Source organism: Siphateles boraxobius, unplaced genomic scaffold (genome assembly GCF_051911475.1).
Source record: "Siphateles boraxobius isolate OS27281-9 unplaced genomic scaffold, OSU_SipBor_1 1, whole genome shotgun sequence".
Taxonomy (NCBI): Eukaryota; Metazoa; Chordata; class Actinopteri; order Cypriniformes; family Leuciscidae; genus Siphateles; species Siphateles boraxobius.
The window spans coordinates 19,881,827-19,899,849 of NW_027508699.1; the positions used below are offsets into that span (position 1 = coordinate 19,881,827).

Consider the following 18,023-nt stretch of genomic DNA (forward strand, 5'->3'; position numbering starts at 1 on the left):
AGTGCTTTTCACACGCTCCCTTAACAGAGTGCGCACATATCATGCATGCGTTCAAAGCAGCTTCCTCTCTGTACTCCATTTGATTTGTTTTTAGTATCGACACACATTTGACATCCTTAGTTTGGACTAACGTGACCATGCTGTAGTTCATACGGAGAGGTTTAATGCTCTCTTTTCAACCATCAGCTGAATCAGTTAAACTGCTGCCCCATCTCATTTATAAGAGCGGAATTATTACTAAATGCCTCGTGGCTTTAGACACAAGACCCCTGAAGTCCTGAGTTATTCTTTTAATAAGCACTTTTCCTGTCATGTTCCTTCTGAAAATGACATTTAGTGAACTGCTGTACTGAAGCACTTTGGTCTTTTCCTTTGTGGAGATGAAACTGTGTTGCATCTACACAGGCACATGTTTGCGTGTGTTTGTTTTAAAATAAACTTGCTTCTTTCATTCCTCTTACCAAGCTGCTGTTGTCACGTGCAGTTTTTCTGGAAAGACATGAAGAGTGCAGCAGTGTTGCAATGCACAGTAGTCATCTGCAATGTCTGTGTGCTCAAGCAGTAATGGCGACACTGTGAGGGAAGGATGGTTAATTAGGGCAAGTGAGAGACTGTTTTGTCTCCCTGAGGAGCTTTTGCTTCATGCTTCTGAAGTCATGAAAAGCAAATGAAGCAAAGAGGCTGATCAAATTAAGCAAGGGAAAACAGGTCGCGGTGCAATTTCCAAGTTGCTTGCTTATGGTTGATTTTGGGTTAAATATTTTAAATGAATGAAACGTTCTATGGAAAAGATCTTTGAATTCTTATTTTTTTATTTTGGGTTCCACAGAAAAAATATGCTGTCATACAGGTTTGGAATGACATGAGGGTAAATTAATAATGACCAAAAATTTAATTTTTGGTTGAACTAACCCTTTAAATTACTTGTTTATGTGAAATGTCATTAGGAGCTTAAGGGTTTTTTATGGTCTTTTTCCATTATTACTTCTCTCAGTCCTCTCACAGTGAATTAGGTGGCTTATTTCTGTAACTTTTACCATTTTGAGAATTTGCTTCATGTTAACGTCTACCAAATGTCATGCAGAAAATTTAGGTTGTTTTGTTTTGCGCTCATAAAGTTAATTTGCATTGGCCCTGTATGTGTTTTTTTTGCCCATAGGCATATGATCGGTCTGAGAGTGAGGAAGTGACTGTTATTGCCAAACTAGTGAAGAAGATTCTCATCATTATTTCCAGGCCAGCAAGACTTCTGGAATGTCTGGTAAAATTATGATTAACATTGTGATTCTTTTTTATTTTGGGACTGATAAACCCTGAATTATACCAATTTTAATTCTTAGTTCTGAACTGCCTACTACAATGTCTCACTTTATTTTTAGTGTTTTTTTTTTAAGCATTTCAATTATGTAAAAATCCCAATTTTATTAAATAAATGGTAATTTGGCAATTAACCTCTTTATGTTTTTTCTTTAATAATAATACAAATCGCTCACATCATTGGGGTCTCTAGGAGCATAATCTCAGCAGAATGTGAAGGTTTAAATGGAGTTTTTTCGCATCAGAGTTCCAGATCATGTTGAAAACCGCCTGTGCCCTAGTAATTACCGTTTCTAATTAATTACTGTGTGAAGACTGGGACTCATTCTGATGACATTTATATAATGCTTACTTACCATTTTTCTATAAATCAACAGGAGTTTGATCCTGAGGAGTTTTATAAACGTCTTGAAGTTGCCGAAGGCCATGCAAAAGTTGACCAGGGGATCAAGACTGACATCCCCCGATACATAATCAGCCAACTGGGTCTCACTCGAGACCCCCTGGAGGGTATAATTATGATTTCTCTAGCACCCCACCCTTAAATTATATGTTTTGTCTATGTTGCAAACGGTAATTAAATATTAGCTTTAGGCAAACAGGTGATTGATTTATTTGTTTCTTCTTCTTGTCTTTGGGTTCAGATATGGTGCAGATTGAGCATAATAACTCAGGCGGCCCAAGCAGAGAACTGGATGACACTGCAGAGGTAAGAAAATAAACCAATTGGCTTGACATAAAATCTTAAAGTGGCTCACTGTTTCTCTACACTGCTGGAGGTCTCATACCTTCCTATCCAAGAGGTCTAGTCTCTAAATTTCATTCCTAACCATGATCCAAGCAATCATAACAATAAGTAAAACTTATGTACAGGTGTGAAATGAAATAACCAATGTACATTGCAGAAATATTGGTGCAAATTCATGTAGTAATGACTATTTTTGGACCTTGGATTTAAATGAGTACTTCAGGCCATTTGATTTTCTCTCAGTTGCACTTTTTTTTGCTAACATGTCATCAAATGAATAAGTCTGGCATTAAAACAACTTCTTAATGCAACACCTGAGTTATAAAAAGTCTCAAAACAGCAATACATTATAATTGAGACAAATTTAAAGTGGTTAATTAGTGGCTACCATTCAAAAGTTTGGGGTTATTTTACTTATGCTTACGAAGACTGCATTTATTTGATCAAAAATACAGTGAAACAGTTATATTGTGAAATATTATTTAAATTCAATATAACCATTTTCTATGTTGATATATTTTAAGATTTAATAATTTTCAGCATCATTAGTACAGTCTTCAGTGTCACATGATCCTTCAGAAATCAATCTAATATGCTGATTTGATGCTCAAGAAGCATTTCTTATTATCATTAATGTTGAAAACATTTGTGCTGCTTAATATATTTGTGGAAACTGTGATGCATAACCCCCCCAGCAAGGTGGCTTAACTGTTACTTGTGGGGTGAAAACCCAGCAGTTTAAGAAACAGAGAAACAATTAGTGGATCTAGACCATTGCCTGCTAACTTGTGACTTATGACTTTCAATCAAATAGATGTTGTATTGTTCTGGTCTTCAGAAGTTTCTGTGTTTTGGTCCCCAGAATCGTCCTGGAACCACGACACCTCGAAGAAAACCTCTGGAAAGAGATTTTGAGACCATAAAGCTCATCAGCAATGGGGCTTATGGGTGAGCTCACATTTATTGCTATTTTCTTTAAATAAGGAATTGTATGTTTTATAGTCACAATAATTTAGGCCACCAATTGACTAAAGGCTGGAATACACTACACAACATAGATTGGTTTGCCTAGATTTTTGCCCAGATTTGCAGTCTGGACGAGTGAAAAGTAGTTGCCAAAAGTCAGAATATGTCTGCAGATTTCGGGCAGTCGGAGTTGACAGATTTTGCTGATAATCGTGTAGCTTTTGATGGGCTCAGACACTCATAGATTTTTTTTTTTAGCTTCAGACAATGAGTCCATCAAGTTGGAAGAGATCAGACATGTTTGATATTTTGGAGCTGATTTTTGATCAAATTTTTTCCATTTGTCATGGTCTCCTAGCAAACGTTAACAGTGTGTTATGTTCAGAATGACTTGGAAGTCTAATAGTGTGTGATCTTCAGTCATTTAGTTTATGATGCCAAGTTTTTCTCTACAACCATTTACAAAGTCAACAAGTGACTGATTTTAAAGTGCCACTATTTTGCTATCTTAAATCCTTCCTTTCCGCGAGCCTACTCTGGTGCCTACAGTCTGTTGTGATTGGTCTACCACTTACAGCACACATCGAAAACAAATAGCCCATTACAATTAACTTCAGCTCCGAGGAGGCTGAATTTACCATACCAATCCAAGCGCGAGTCCGATGATTTTGAAAACATTTTGAAGAACTAGTTATTCAACCCGAACCTGCATTGCAAGGATGACTTGAGCAGGGCGTGTCTCAGTCGTACGCTACTCATTTTGAGGTACTTTATGAGATGTTTCAACTAGGGCTGCCCTCGACTAACGATTTTTCTAGTTAACTAGTAGTCGTTCATTTAAGCCATTAGTCGACTAATCGCACGTTTATGTTAATAAGCCATAAATCATAATAATGTGCCTTTAATTGCCTATAAAAAATATGTATAGCCTAATCAGCGCACAAACTCAAACATAAGGCTTGCCACAGAGCACCGGCAAAAGTAATGATTATGAATATGTTGTGACGGTAAGTCGACTATTAGGGGGCAGCCCTAATTTCAACTGTAATTCCTCACCATCAGCATTAACAAGTGTGATCCATCAACAAACCCATGTGTATATTTCCAATTTATTGGGAACTGTATATGGCACTAATGTGAATGACTAATGTAACATTAAAGTTTGCAGAACAAATCTTGCTTCATCCTTTTATCTTTACTCAAAGTAGTAAGAACAACAGACAATCTGCATTAATAGACCGTTTTCGGTAATAGTGGCCCACAGCTGATTAGCAGAACTATTTCAGTAAGACAATAATAATGTGGGTTAGCTGGAAACACAATATAAAACACAAAACTAAGTATATGGTAGAAAATATTAGGGGTTACCTCGAAGATTCGATGCTTCGATAGGAGGAGCCTGATTCAACTACCAATCTCACGGTCAAATCTTCGCAGAGGTGTTATGAAACGAGGATCATGCCATTTTGGCTATATGGGGGTGCTCAATGTCTGATTTCACATCTAACTACTGGTTTTCTGCCAATAAGTTAATATACAGCCTATTATGATAATGCTGTGAATAAAAATGTGAAAAAAAAGATTTAAATAAATTTTTGTATTTATACACCCCTGTGACAGATATAAGTTTCACTTTCGATCCGTCAAGTCACATTATTTATACAGCGCTTTTTACAATACAGATTGTTTCAAAGCAGCTTTACAGAGATAACAGGAAAATAATGCAATAAAGTTTGTTTCCAGAAGAAAATAGCATCACAGTCCAGCTTAAGTAAGTTCTGTGATGTTTCATTTTTGTTGTAAAGAAGTTAATAATTTAGTTAATTTATATATATATATAGCCGCTCTGGAGAAAACCGTGATGTCATCGTCCAGCTCAGTTCAGTTCGCTTATAATGGTGTCAATGCAGGCAGATCAATATTATTGTTGAAAATTATATGTTAAATTTAATGTCCCCAACTAAGCAAGCCAAAAGCCAATGGCAACAAAGGTGAAAAAAGGCGACAGTGGCAAGCAACCAAAACTCCATTAGGTGTCTGAATGGAGGAGAAAACCTTGGGAGAAACCAGGCTCAGTCAGGGGGCCAGTTCTCCTCTGGCCAATGAACGAATAGTGTCTGATTATGATTCGAGCAGCATTATAGGTCAGATTGGATTGGAACAATCAGAATATTATCCAGTTCCATCTGGTTGATGCGTGACCGACAGATGAGCATCTTGATGGCAGGGATTTAATCTTTAAAAATGTCTGGGATAAGAAAATCTAAAGTTTGAATGCAAACCATCAAAAAGGATATTCTCAAAGGCTGGATTGAGCATCAGGAAAACCAGGCATCAGGTTTTCCTCGGGACATTCTAAACGCTTTACGAGAAAAAAACGCTTTTAAAACGCCTATAGGACACTTTAACGTGGCTTAATGTATATTAAGACAGTGATGTTAAAAGACCAAACTCAGTAAAGACCATACTAAGCATACTAAACTATGTACAGAAGAGCAGATAAGCGCAGATTATGAAAGAATTTTGTTTATAATAATGGTTTTCTATGGGAGGAAAATGCTTAACACGTAATTAAACGCGTTGTGTTCATATTCTGGGCTTATCTGCTTTTCTGTAGATGGTATGCTTTATTAATAAGGTGTGTACAGAATTTGATCTTTTAATATGTCTTAGGATATTAAGCTGTTAAGCGTTTTTTGCATACAATTTGAAAAGGCTCAAACGGACACAGACAGAGTGAAAGACTAGATTTTTTTTGTTTCAATCAGGTAGGCTACAAGTGATTTCAAAACAGCTTGTTGATTTTGTGTAATAAATACTATGGTGAACACATTGTAATTATCGAAAATGAACACACAAGGTTTTAGAATATTTCAGCGTGATATCATTTACCATTTGGTCATAAGACTACTTTAGACAAATTGAGATGTTTACCGTGTCTACGCGGTTCATGACTTGTGCCAGGGCTAGCATCGCTAATCATAGCTTACATTAACTTTTACTAGCAGTGATTTTAAATGGATTTCTCTAAATGGCATGACAAACTTTACCTGTCTAGTAGAATCTTCACGACTGCGGCATCAGTGGGAAGCCCAACCTGTGCTTTTAGCGCACGCCAGCGTGTGAAATATTCACCCAAAATCACTCTGGTCTTGTTTCTATATTCTGCGGCCTTTCTCTTCTTATCATACACTTCGTATACATTTTTTCTCTTTTGACCCTCAGCCATTTTCAAAGGAATGGCTGAAACCGTAACTCATCACACATAATACACCTGAAAGTGTGCATGCACAGAAGGGACGAGCACGTACGACGGCCTTACGTAAACATATCACCAGAATGATTGACACTTAGGTGGACCAATGGTATAGACTACCCACCCGGAAAAAGAAAATCCTCCACTATACCTTTAACTATTTGTGGCTTGTATTTTGAATATATGTTCCCCTGCACTTTATGCATTTTGCACACATTTGTTCTGCACCTTGTGACTTGTTTCTGACTTATTTTGTTTTGTATTTTTATTTATTAGAAAGGTATATTCTGGTGTAATTTAATTCTGTAAATTAATTGTTCATTATTTTTCGGTGCATCGATGTTGCGCTGTACTTAGAGTGTGCTTGCACATTACATTTTTAGCCGATTTAATTTGATTTGCAGACATGTGAAATGCAAATCCTGTTTGCAGTGTGGCCTTCCTGCAGTTATTTGCTATTTTTTGTTGTTTTCATAAAATGTTTTCATAAATTTTCTCCTATATCTTTGTGATGTTCTGTACATCATGGCTTTAAAATGTTAAGCCCCGCCCCCTCCCCCCCACACACACACATGATACGACTATGGGCAAGACTTCAATTCTGATTATGAAAATCCTTAGTCGGGGACACCCCTAGAAAATATATACATCATCAATTAATTTTTCATACTTCCATGTTGTGATTCTTAGTAACAAGCTTATCCAATAAAACTGGGTTCTGACCCGTCTTTCACAAGCAAGTGTTTTGGAAATCCCGTGTTGAACTCATCATTTTTACTGACAACTGCTTCTCAAATTTCTGTGTTTGAAGGCGGTTGAACAAGTTGTTTGCTGGCGGCATTATGCAAATATCTTTTCTAGTGACGTAGAAACTATCACAAAGTGAGATTCTAATTAAAAACAACTAGGGCTGGGACGGTTACCGCAATACCGTGGTCACTTGACGCCTACCGCAGGTCTGAGCTTGTCACCGTCATCACCTCAAAAAAAAACATTGGTCTGCCCATGTGTGCATGTGTGCATCTAATGACATGGATTCATTGATTCTATTGACAATGATTATGTCTAATGACATTGTGTCTTACATGGATTCAAGGTTTTCTGAACAAAACTTATCATCAAAAGATGGAGCAAATCCAACCTTTCGCGAGTTGGGGAGCGCAATGTTCCATGACACATAATAACATTCCATTTGTATTAGATGCGCGGATGGGCTATTATTTAATCAGCAACCGCATCACAAAACTCATCATCTGTCCGCCATCCATCCTCACCAACGTTTTTTGACCAATTTTCAAAACTGCCATCCGCTAATTGTTTTAAGGTCTATGGGCGATACAAGGCGCTGCTGCCGTGAGGCTAGAAAGCTCTTGGCTGTTCTAGAAAGGACACTGATCCAATGCAGCAAAGATATTTAAAGGCTAAAGTCCCTAGTATAACCTATTGGCTATGTTGTATCCTCAGAATATCAGCAGTGAACTCCGTCTCCGATCGGCACAAAGGGACAAAAATAAATAAATAGCCTAAATAAAACGCGCATCGGAAAACCTGACCTTACCTGACTAGGCTAGTGTACAATTGTATCATTTAGTTTTGAATTTTGTTTAAAAGTAGACATGTCAAACTTTCTATTTATTTCTCATGTCTGTGCGTTTCATTTACAATAACTTTAACTTTATTTATCGTGCACTTTCGACTTTACAACTTTGCAGAAAGAATTTTTGTAAAACTATGATAGCGGCACATTAAATGTGTTGAAATTTTAAGGGTGTTCACACTTGTTTGGTCGTTTGGTTCGGACCAAAAAAAAAGAATTTATTCATGGTCCGCATAGTGTTAACATTTACATTTTTCTTACCAAACCTGAAGGCATAGGGATACTTGCACAACCTGATTGGTTGGCTTTTAGAATGTATTGCCTATTTTGAGAAGGGACTGCTTATGATGGTATTTTGAGAACCAGCTGAGAACTCGTGAAGAGCTTATTAAATGTGTAAAAGAGTCAAAACAGTGGCAGGAATCCCTCCGTCACACTATAGATCTGCTGCAAGGAGACGAAGTTCTGCCTGTACCGAACTGTGATGGCAACACAGTTCGGTATCTTCGGTATCAGTTAGAGCTGGGCGATTTTTTTTTTATAAAAAAACTCGATATTCGATTTGATCCCCCCCCCCCCTTCCATTTAAAACAAAATAACTGCGAACTGTAAATATATTTTAAAAATATATATTTATTGTATTTAATTAAAGTGCATCAACATAAACAAAATTGCAAAGGCAAACCCTTTCTCCAACTGAAAAGTCACTGTGCAGTGTGCAACAAAGATTGTTAAAGATCCAAATAGTTTATACTGTATTTGGATTGAGCTAATAAAACAAAACAAAAATCCTGAGGTAACTCTTAGTTGAATTGAACATGTAAACATAAAAAATAAAAAAACGATGTTTTGAAAATATGAATCGATTTCACCTACCAACTCGATTTTTAAATCCAATCAATATTTTTCCCAGCCCTAGTATCAGTCTCATCTTCCTGTTTTTGGTTTGTTTGCATATCTTTGGTCTGTGTTGCATTTATATATCATTCGAACCGCACCAGAGTTCATTTTGGAAATCTTTTCAGCGGTCTCGGTATCGCTTGTTTGGTGCGCACCAGGGTTCGGATGGAATTAGTTTACACTAATTCAAATGAACCTCACTAACAGAGCACTCACACCAGGATTTGTTTAATCGAACCAAACATGTCAAGTGTGAACATGTCGTGAGCATCGAATGTCAAACATGTCACCCTAAATGTTTGTTGTGTAGTGTGTTCCAGCCTTAAGAATATCAGTCAGTTCTGTGAACCTGATTTGAGCTTTGACTCGCAGGGCTGTGTACCTGGTAAGGCACCGTGGGACACGGCAGAGGTTTGCCATGAAGAAGATCAACCGGCAGAACTTGATCCTGAGGAACCAGATCCAGCAAGTGTTTGTGGAGCGGGACATTCTGACGTTTGCAGAGAATCCTTTTGTGGTCAGCATGTTCTGCTCTTTTGAGACAAGACGCCACCTCTGCATGGTCATGGAATATGTGGAGGGTGAGTCAGAAGACTGATGCATTGTTTTTCTTGGTCTAATCTTATGACGCACTTATGCATCATTTCTTATGTGTACTATCTGATTCTGCAGCTGTAATGTTTGAACATGAAATTCTTTTTGCAGGTGGAGACTGTGCAAATTTGCTGAAGAATATGGGTCCCTTGCCGGTGGACATGACCAGAATGTACTTTGCAGAGACAGTTCTGGCACTAGAGTATCTTCATAATTATGGCATCGTGCACAGGGATCTCAAACCTGACAAGTAAGAGCTGCTCTGAATCTGATGCAATCCTGCAGTTACACATGACTCCACATCCTGAGAATAATGCAAGTTTGTTTCCTGTCTTCAGCCTACTCATTACATCAATGGGGCACATTAAACTGACTGACTTTGGTTTGTCTAAAATCGGTTTAATGAACATGACCACAAACCTGTATGAGGAGCATATAGAGAAAGACACAAGAGAGTTCATTGATAAACAGGTTAGTTTACCCATACATGCAGCTTTTAAGTTTTACTAGTTTTAAGTGTTCACATTAAAAGACTAGTTTTGTCTTCATTTGTTTGAGTAATTTCTACCCCATATTTTTTTAATTGTTCCATAAAACACAACTTACATACAGCAGAATGTCCAAGCAACTATTTTATTTCACTTTAATTGACTGCCAAGTCGATAAAGGGGAAAAACGGCTGGAAAAAAGGGGGAAATTACTTTAAAAAGAGGGAATAATGGCATTTTCAATTATACATTTTATTTTGTTTTATTTATATTATTACTGCCATGTTCCAGAAAGGACAAAACAGCAATATACATTTCTGTGTTTGTTTCAAATTTCATATGATAGCTTTGTGTTGGAAACAGAATTTGTGTGAAATTTAAGTCATTATTCACTAATTTTGTAATCTTTCCTATTGCTGTATTTCTTAAATTTAATTTGTTGCCAAGTATATTAAAATGTGCAATGTTCTGATCGCTCACAAGATGCAACATAACCTCTCATGTCAAGTTTAAATATAAAATGAGATTTTCATGTTGTGTGATGAAGACGACAATTTTGTGTGAATTATAAATTTAAATTAGAGAGGTTTTTTCACCCTATTCAATGGCTTCAGAAGACTTGACACTTTTGACTTTTATGGTATTTTTTTACTGTTATGGTACTAGTGAAAATTACCAATCCCTTTTGATACATGATAGAGGATTGCTTAGACATTCTCGTTTTCCAATCTCAGTTTGTGTTTCATGCCAGATAGAAATGATGACAACATTTTCCTCTGTTGTTTTCTAGGTCTGTGGCACTCCAGAGTACATTGCACCAGAGGTGATCCTGAGGCAAGGTTATGGGAAACCTGTGGATTGGTGGGCCATGGGCATTATCCTGTATGAGTTCCTGGTGGGTTGTGTGCCATTCTTTGGAGACACACCAGAAGAGCTCTTTGGCCAGGTGGTCAGTGGTAAGGATCGATCCCTAACCCTGCGTATTAAATTATGATTAATATGATTTTTTGCCTGGTGGATGATTAAACGAGAGGGAAAAAGCTCCAATTTCCCTACATTGCAGAAGTGACCTGAGTCTTATCAAGGAATGAGAATATCATAAAAACTTGGGGGTGTGTGGGCACTTTTGACTTGGGCCAGTACGTAACGTAACCACCTTGCAATCCTTTAGTTCATGTTGTGTGTGTGTCCGTATCTTTGTCACTACATAGATGAAATCGAGTGGCCAGAGGGTGATGATTCATTACCTGCTGAATCTCAAGACCTAATCACAAAACTGCTGAGACAAAGTCCCTTGGAGCGCCTGGGAACAGGTTGGTGTTTCGCCCTGATAAATGCCTGTTTATCAGTGTATAACAAAGTCATACTTTTATGAGTAAAAGTTTACTATAAATCTGAAAGTATTTTGGGGAGGGATCTGCATACCAAGTTATCGCAATCATTAAACTGGTTGAGGTCAAGAAAACAATAGAACAGAAAACTGATTTTCTTTGCAGAGATATATTATGGGGAAAAAACAACAATAGTGAAGTGCACAATAATAAACCCAAGCACATTAACATACCATAAACCAATAGTACAAATGACTCAAAAAATATATATAAATACAAAATGAACAGTCATGATATGAGCGTGTAATGTTGGATGCTATGAATGTGGTGATACTTGTATGCCACAGTCCATTGGTGAAAGAAGAACCCTTCTAGACAATGTAGATGTACATAGTTCTTCAACCTTGGTAACAGTCCAGAACAAATTCAATAATCCACACAGCAATTCCAGGCACAAGCAGAAAACAGTTCTTATCACCTTGATTAATATCCTCTTTCGATGACCCAAGGCAATGAGATATGAGATATAAAGCAGGTACATTAGTCCTTTCTATTCCTAACATGTACCATGCAGTAGCAACTGCACCATTGGTACAACTAAACAGGGTAGGTAAAAGGAGTCATTTTTGATTGAGCATAAAACGATACGTTTCCCTATTAGGACATCAGTAAAGGGAAGGTTACCAGAGGGAAGCCATGGGCCCAGTCCCAATTCGCATACTAACGTCCTAAATAGTATTTGAAAATAGAATTAGTACATCCCAAATCGTAGTATGTTGAAATGAGTGTTCCAAAGATACCCAGATGGTCTACTATTTCCGGTCAGAATCCGAAGTGCAGATATTGCCCACAACCCATTGCGTGTCGGACGAGGATTCGATTAGAACTACAAACACAGGTGAAAAAGTTAAAAAACTACAGACATGGAGGACGCTTTTGTAAAGATACGTTTAGCCATTACCTTTTAAATGCATCATTATATTCAAATTGCAAACACATGAGGAAAGTCTCCGCATGAAAGACCCACGACTGTCAGATGAACGTGCTCCGAAACTGAAGTAAATCAAATTAGATTGAATGGAAGATTTTAACTGACAAGATGATTGACAAGATGACAACAGATCCGTCCGTTAAAGATGACGTGATATTATGTCCCAGTTTTTTGTTGTGTGCTTTTGTAATTTGTAATAGTTTACTTTTTTTTAAACAAAATACTCCTATTTAGCTTTATTTATATTTTTTTGCTTTAACAACACTGCTGTTAATAAACTTAAAAAAGCTGCCATAATGTAGTCAACATTGAATCATGTGTGGTATGACCTACAAGGAGGGGCAGCAGAGGTCAAACATCACGTCTTCTTCCATGGTCTGGACTGGAGTGGACTGCTAAGGCAAAAAGCTGAGTTCATTCCACAGCTCGAAACTGAAGACGACACAAGCTACTTCGACAGTAGGTGGCTCCCTTGCTCTTTTAAGACATCCGCTGAATCATAAATATAATGTAGATGCAACTTAGTTTCTATTAATCTGCTGTCCAGCACGCTCTGACCGTTACCAACACTCTGAGGAGGACGATGATACAAACGATGATGAATCTTATCAGGATATCAAGTTCTCTTCCTGCTCGCATCGCTTCAGCAAGGTGAAATAGCTGAATGTGCACAACATTGTCTTTAATGAAGCCTGTCAGTCAGTTATATTATGTTCTAATGGCAGACTGAGACATTTAACACATTAAGGAGTAGATTATGACTTGTTTTTGTCATGTGAACTAGGTGTACAGTAGCTCTGAGCAGCTGGTTTCTCCCTCTAACTTGAGCCTATCCTCCTCTGAGCGGAGCTGCAGTGAGGAGAAGGAGGACCGGTGGGATGGTCATTCATTGCTGTCTCCAGTAGAAACCCCCAGACAGCTCGCAAGTAGCGACAGGAAGCAGGATGCCCACAGGTGGAGGTGAGCACAAGGCTGTGTATGGAATAGGTTACTGACACGACATACTATTTCTCCAGTATATATTTTTTGTATGTTGCAGACATATTGGTTGGGTATCGTTTCAATTTTAGCGATTACGATTCTGCTTATCGAATCGGGTTATTATCGATTCTTGTTTCCGATTCCAATTTTTTTGGGAGAGAAAAAAAAAAGCGTTGCTTCTATTATGAGCATGCTTGCCGCGCATCTACATTTTTAATAACGAATTTGCACATGCAAAAAACGCGATATGTGAACGGCCCCAAATTCAGGAATCGATAAGAGGAATCGAAATTTGTGCGTCTTATCGAATCCCTGGTTTTTGGAAATGTGTTACCAGTTCTAAAATAGAACCGGTTCTCGATACCCAACCCTACATATTGGGAATGCATAGAGTTTCTGAAAGAGCTTGCAAGGAATGCTATAATACTAACAATGCAATGCGCTCTACTTAAGGTTCATTCATCACAATGGAATTAGAAAATCAAATAATTATAACCACAATTGATGTCTGTTTTTCTCAACAGAACTGAATAAAAAATGCAAAAAAAGTTTTAATCTACAAATTGATGACTGAACTTGTCATGTGATGAACAGTGTTGTTATCTTTAACTAAAACAATTGACCCTTCGCAGGGAGCTTGATTGACAGGTGATCTGACCAATCATACTTCGCCATCCGTCATTTTGTCCGACAAAGCAGTCAGGAGAAGTTAGTAGATTAACATGGGAGGATTTGAACTTGAAAAACCGAATATACTGACGCCTTTCCGCGGTTAAAACAACATTCCTTCTTATTTTTCATTCATGTTTATTTGATGCTATAAATGAACTAGAAGGAAGAGATGATCGTTTCACGAGCAGCTTTAACTGAGGCTCCACAGCGATCTGTCACGACACATTAAAGAGTCACAAAACGGTATTTATTGTTTAAATTTCTTTTTGAAAATGACCAAATTTGAAAGGTGAGACTTTGTTTAATATGTTTAATATCAAAAGTAACCGAAAAGTAACCTGGTCTGTCCTGTCTGTCAGCGTATTGTCAGTCTCCTCTCTGATCCGCCGTGTCGGACATAGCGACAGTAACTAAGGGGGGCGGGTCTTTGCGAAGGGTCAATTAAAAAAAAATTGGATGAAAATTTGAGATGAAAAACTAAACTAAACGAAAATAAGAAATGTGACATTTGGCAACTAACTGAAATAACTTTAAGGTGAAGTACTAAAATAAATGACTGGAATAAAACTAAAACTTATAATTGGTTTAAATTTATAGAAATATTTTTTTTATAAGAAATATATTTTTTATAATATATTTAATTAAAAGAAATGACTAAAAATTAAACTAAAATTAATTTGGATACTGAAAATATAAAAGCTAATTCAAAATATTAGTAAAATTTAAACGCTGGTGATGATCATTTAGTATACTACTATCTGAAATGTGATATGCATTTTTTTTACAAGCAATAAAAATGTGCACAAAGGGTTTAGTGAATCACTCATGATTCTAAAATAAATACTTAAAAAAATGTAAAAATGGTCATTTTTAAAATGCTGTTTAGTTGCTTAAAGTCAAAGTTTTTAATATCTCTTGTCACTCAGTCCAAGTCCGAGGCCGAGAGCATCATCCAGTTCATCTCAGCCTGATAGGGGCAGTAGTCCCCAAATTTTAAACAGCACTCAGAGCCTGGAGGCCATGCCACACTTTGCCTTTCCTGAGGATGAGGGTAACACATTTTTGAATGCATATTTTGATCTAACATTAGGTGAAATTAAAGGGCGGCTTGTGAAGTGGTCAGTCAAATTGATCCATCTCAATTTTGAATTTTCTTAAATATTTGTTTCCTTTTAGAAGGTCTTGTCTCAAATCTCCAGCGAATTCGTCTACGCAGCAATTCCACTGGAACAAGACCTACTAATCGCAGGGACCACAAGGGTCCACGTCGCCTCGGGCTCCAGCAGGAGACCCCCGAGAAGCCACGATCACCATTTACATGCAAAGTCCCCAAGTCTGCATCCGTGTCTGGCCTTTCCCTCATCGTTACAGCAGGTAAATGGAGCTCCGATGTGTTCATGTAGATGATGTACCACCATGTGATATCACATTCAAGGCAACTGAAATTCATGTGACTAAAACAATAAACAAGTGAAGCAGGTGGTTTACAAGAGAACAATGAACAGTTGAGAGGAACAGAGAGCGTATTGACAAAGATGAAAGTGAAACATTACTTGACATAAATAAACTGTGTTACATATTTAGTACAATAATGTGGATATTGCAGATATTATGAGGCGTTTCATTTATATATGATCCTTTATCGGTATAGATGACATCCCTGGTGGGCTCCAGACAAGCCCCATGTCTTCACATTCCCTCTCATCCAACCCTTCATCTCGGGACTCTTCCCCCAACCGGGACCTCTCTCTCTGCGTAAACAGTCTTCGTCCTCCTGTGGTCATCCACAGCTCTGGGAGGAAGTACGGCTTTGCGCTCCGTGCCATTCGGGTCTACATGGGCGACACAGATGTCTACACAGTGCACCACATGGTCTGGGTGGGTATTATGAATGTAGTGTGAATCATTCCATTTTATTCCATTATCAACTAGTGATGTGCCAAAATTTCGGCAACCGAAAATATTTGACTACAAAGTATTTTTAAATTTTGTGTGAAAATATTTGGGAGGCTTCAAAATCACGTTTAATCTGTGCTTCTCCAATGGCGCATTTTGCTGTATCAGTGTCTAGTTTGTGCACACAACGTGGATAACCTACAACATTTAAACATAAGCTGCATAGACGGTTGGGCTGGGTTAACAATATCAATTTGCCTTTTTTAATCAACATTTTGTAGTGCCTACCATGCAGTAATCACAGTAAATGTAGTTTGGATGCTCTTTAACAACACAAAATCTGTCTCATTTTAAAGTTTAAATTATCATCTTTTTAATGCATCTAAGCACTTTGATCAGTGTGCCCGCGGGCATGGCGTGGAAAAATGAATAATCATATTTTTAAAAACTACAACCTTGATCAACTCAAAATAGGTGTCATCTGAAAGCTTAGAGTCTGAACTTTACAATGAATGTAGCCAATTTGATTAACTCCTAAGTAGGGTGGAGTTATTTGCCAATAAACTGAACCCCCCCCCCCCCCCCCCCATAATTTATGAAATACCTTTTTGTACTACATACTGCAATATGTCAAAAACATCATACAGCTCAGATAGTCGTGTGTCATGTCATTTGAAAGGTCTCAATGAGACTACAACAAGCATGATTGTTTCGGGCTTTTTACTAAACTTGAGTAAAAAAATGTATAAAATTGTTGTTTTCTGAGTGACATTCACAAAACTAAAGACTCATAACTCCAAAACTATAGCAAGGAGTCAAATGTAGGTTTGTTTGGGCTCTTTTTAATTGTAACAATCTGCTGTAAATAATGATGTGCCATTGTCCACAATTTATGCATGCTTCATTAAGTTATGAGTGAAAATGCGCCATCAGTGCTCCATCTATATACAAGGCTTTATGTGGCCCTATGCGGGTTTGTGTGTTACAACTCCATTAGGAATATCTTTAGATCTGAGTGATGGTATGAAGAAATCTGTCATGAAATGTTTTTTATTTCAGCCACCGTTTAAATGTTTGTATTTCAACAAATTAATACTGTATCATTTTATATAATAACTACCTTATGTGCTGTTACAATTTTTATATTCTACTCTGTTTGTTATTAAATTAATTGATTGATTATTATTACGTAAACTTTGTTTTCAGCTTAAGTGAAAACTAATTTTGGTTTTGGTAAAAAAATAATTTCGGTGCATCACTGTGGTTAGCCATATTGAGAACCCAGTGTATAAGGTTTTTATTGGTTTGACCAATTTAAATGTGCTTTTATGTGTTACCTTTTATCTAGTGTGTTGAAGACGGCAGCCCTGCTCACGAGGCCGGTCTGAGGGCTGGTGACCTCATCACTCATGTGAATGGAGAGTGTATCCAGGGTCTAGTGCACACGGAAGTGGTGGAGCTTCTGCTGAAGGTGAGATTCTCAAATAGATCTGAAATTGAAGGTGGCCCATTCACTTTAAAAAAAGGATGGGAGTAGATGCTTGATTTCTTGATTTTCTGCTTGTAGAGTGGCAGTAAAGTGACTCTGCAAACGACTCCTCTTGAGAATACGTCCATTAAAACCGGGCCCGCAAGAAAGACCAGCTCAAAGGGGAAAATGGCACGACGCAGTAAAAAGAGCAAAAGGAAAGATGGTCAAGTTAGGTTGGAAAGATGTTTTATAGAATCTTCTGGAACATTTTAAACCTATTACATCAAATTTAAGCCCAACTTTTACATCATAACTTTTCCAGCAAACGGCGTAACCTTTTGAAGAAGCTGCCCAAACACAGTCCAGGGATTCAGAACAGTCGCAGTTTCTCAGCGGGGTTTCAGCACTCTCCTAACGACAGCCTGTCTGACTCGCCAACTCCAAGCCTGTCTCCCGGGCCCAACACCCCGTGCAGAAGCCCAGCTCCGGACCTGTCATGTGGTATAACTCAGTCTGTCTCTCTCTGTCAGATCTAGCCTTTATATGCTACGGCTTGTAATTAGTTACGCCTCAAAGAAAAACGCCTCATTCAAGGAATCAAAAATTAGTTTGACATGATTTTTTTTTATTTTTTTTTATTATTTCTTAAGAAAATAATATTTGAACAAACTGCTTTACTGCTCATTAATATTTGAAAAACTTTTGTTTATAGTGCAGGCTGTATATCAAATTTCTAAGATTTTTCCACTGTGTGATAGTTTATTGGTGGAGCATTAGAGCACCAAAATAAATTGTCTTTACATTCTCCTACTGAT

General features: G+C 37.6%; 1 protein-coding gene across 3 annotated transcripts in view; it reads left to right on the plus strand.

The window, feature by feature from the left end:
- mast3a (microtubule associated serine/threonine kinase 3a) overlaps positions 1 to 18,023 on the plus strand; it is a 35,940-nt gene that overhangs the window by 15,524 nt on the left and 2,393 nt on the right. For 2 of the 3 annotated variants that reach the window (XM_077227805.1, XM_077227787.1), the window contains 18 exons: positions 1,160 to 1,261; positions 1,695 to 1,827; positions 1,962 to 2,026; positions 2,928 to 3,013; positions 9,157 to 9,365; positions 9,490 to 9,628; positions 9,717 to 9,849; positions 10,657 to 10,822; positions 11,078 to 11,179; positions 12,525 to 12,647; positions 12,736 to 12,839; positions 12,973 to 13,148; positions 14,768 to 14,892; positions 15,018 to 15,215; positions 15,493 to 15,719; positions 17,086 to 17,208; positions 17,305 to 17,441; positions 17,531 to 17,709. In XM_077227805.1, coding sequence (XP_077083920.1) covers positions 1,160 to 1,261; positions 1,695 to 1,827; positions 1,962 to 2,026; positions 2,928 to 3,013; positions 9,157 to 9,365; positions 9,490 to 9,628; positions 9,717 to 9,849; positions 10,657 to 10,822; positions 11,078 to 11,179; positions 12,525 to 12,647; positions 12,736 to 12,839; positions 12,973 to 13,148; positions 14,768 to 14,892; positions 15,018 to 15,215; positions 15,493 to 15,719; positions 17,086 to 17,208; positions 17,305 to 17,441; positions 17,531 to 17,709 — 2,527 coding nt within the window. The remainder of the gene's footprint in view (positions 1 to 1,159; positions 1,262 to 1,694; positions 1,828 to 1,961; positions 2,027 to 2,927; positions 3,014 to 9,156; positions 9,366 to 9,489; positions 9,629 to 9,716; positions 9,850 to 10,656; positions 10,823 to 11,077; positions 11,180 to 12,524; positions 12,648 to 12,735; positions 12,840 to 12,972; positions 13,149 to 14,767; positions 14,893 to 15,017; positions 15,216 to 15,492; positions 15,720 to 17,085; positions 17,209 to 17,304; positions 17,442 to 17,530; positions 17,710 to 18,023) is intronic. The other variant, XM_077227795.1, reaches the window with a different exon arrangement.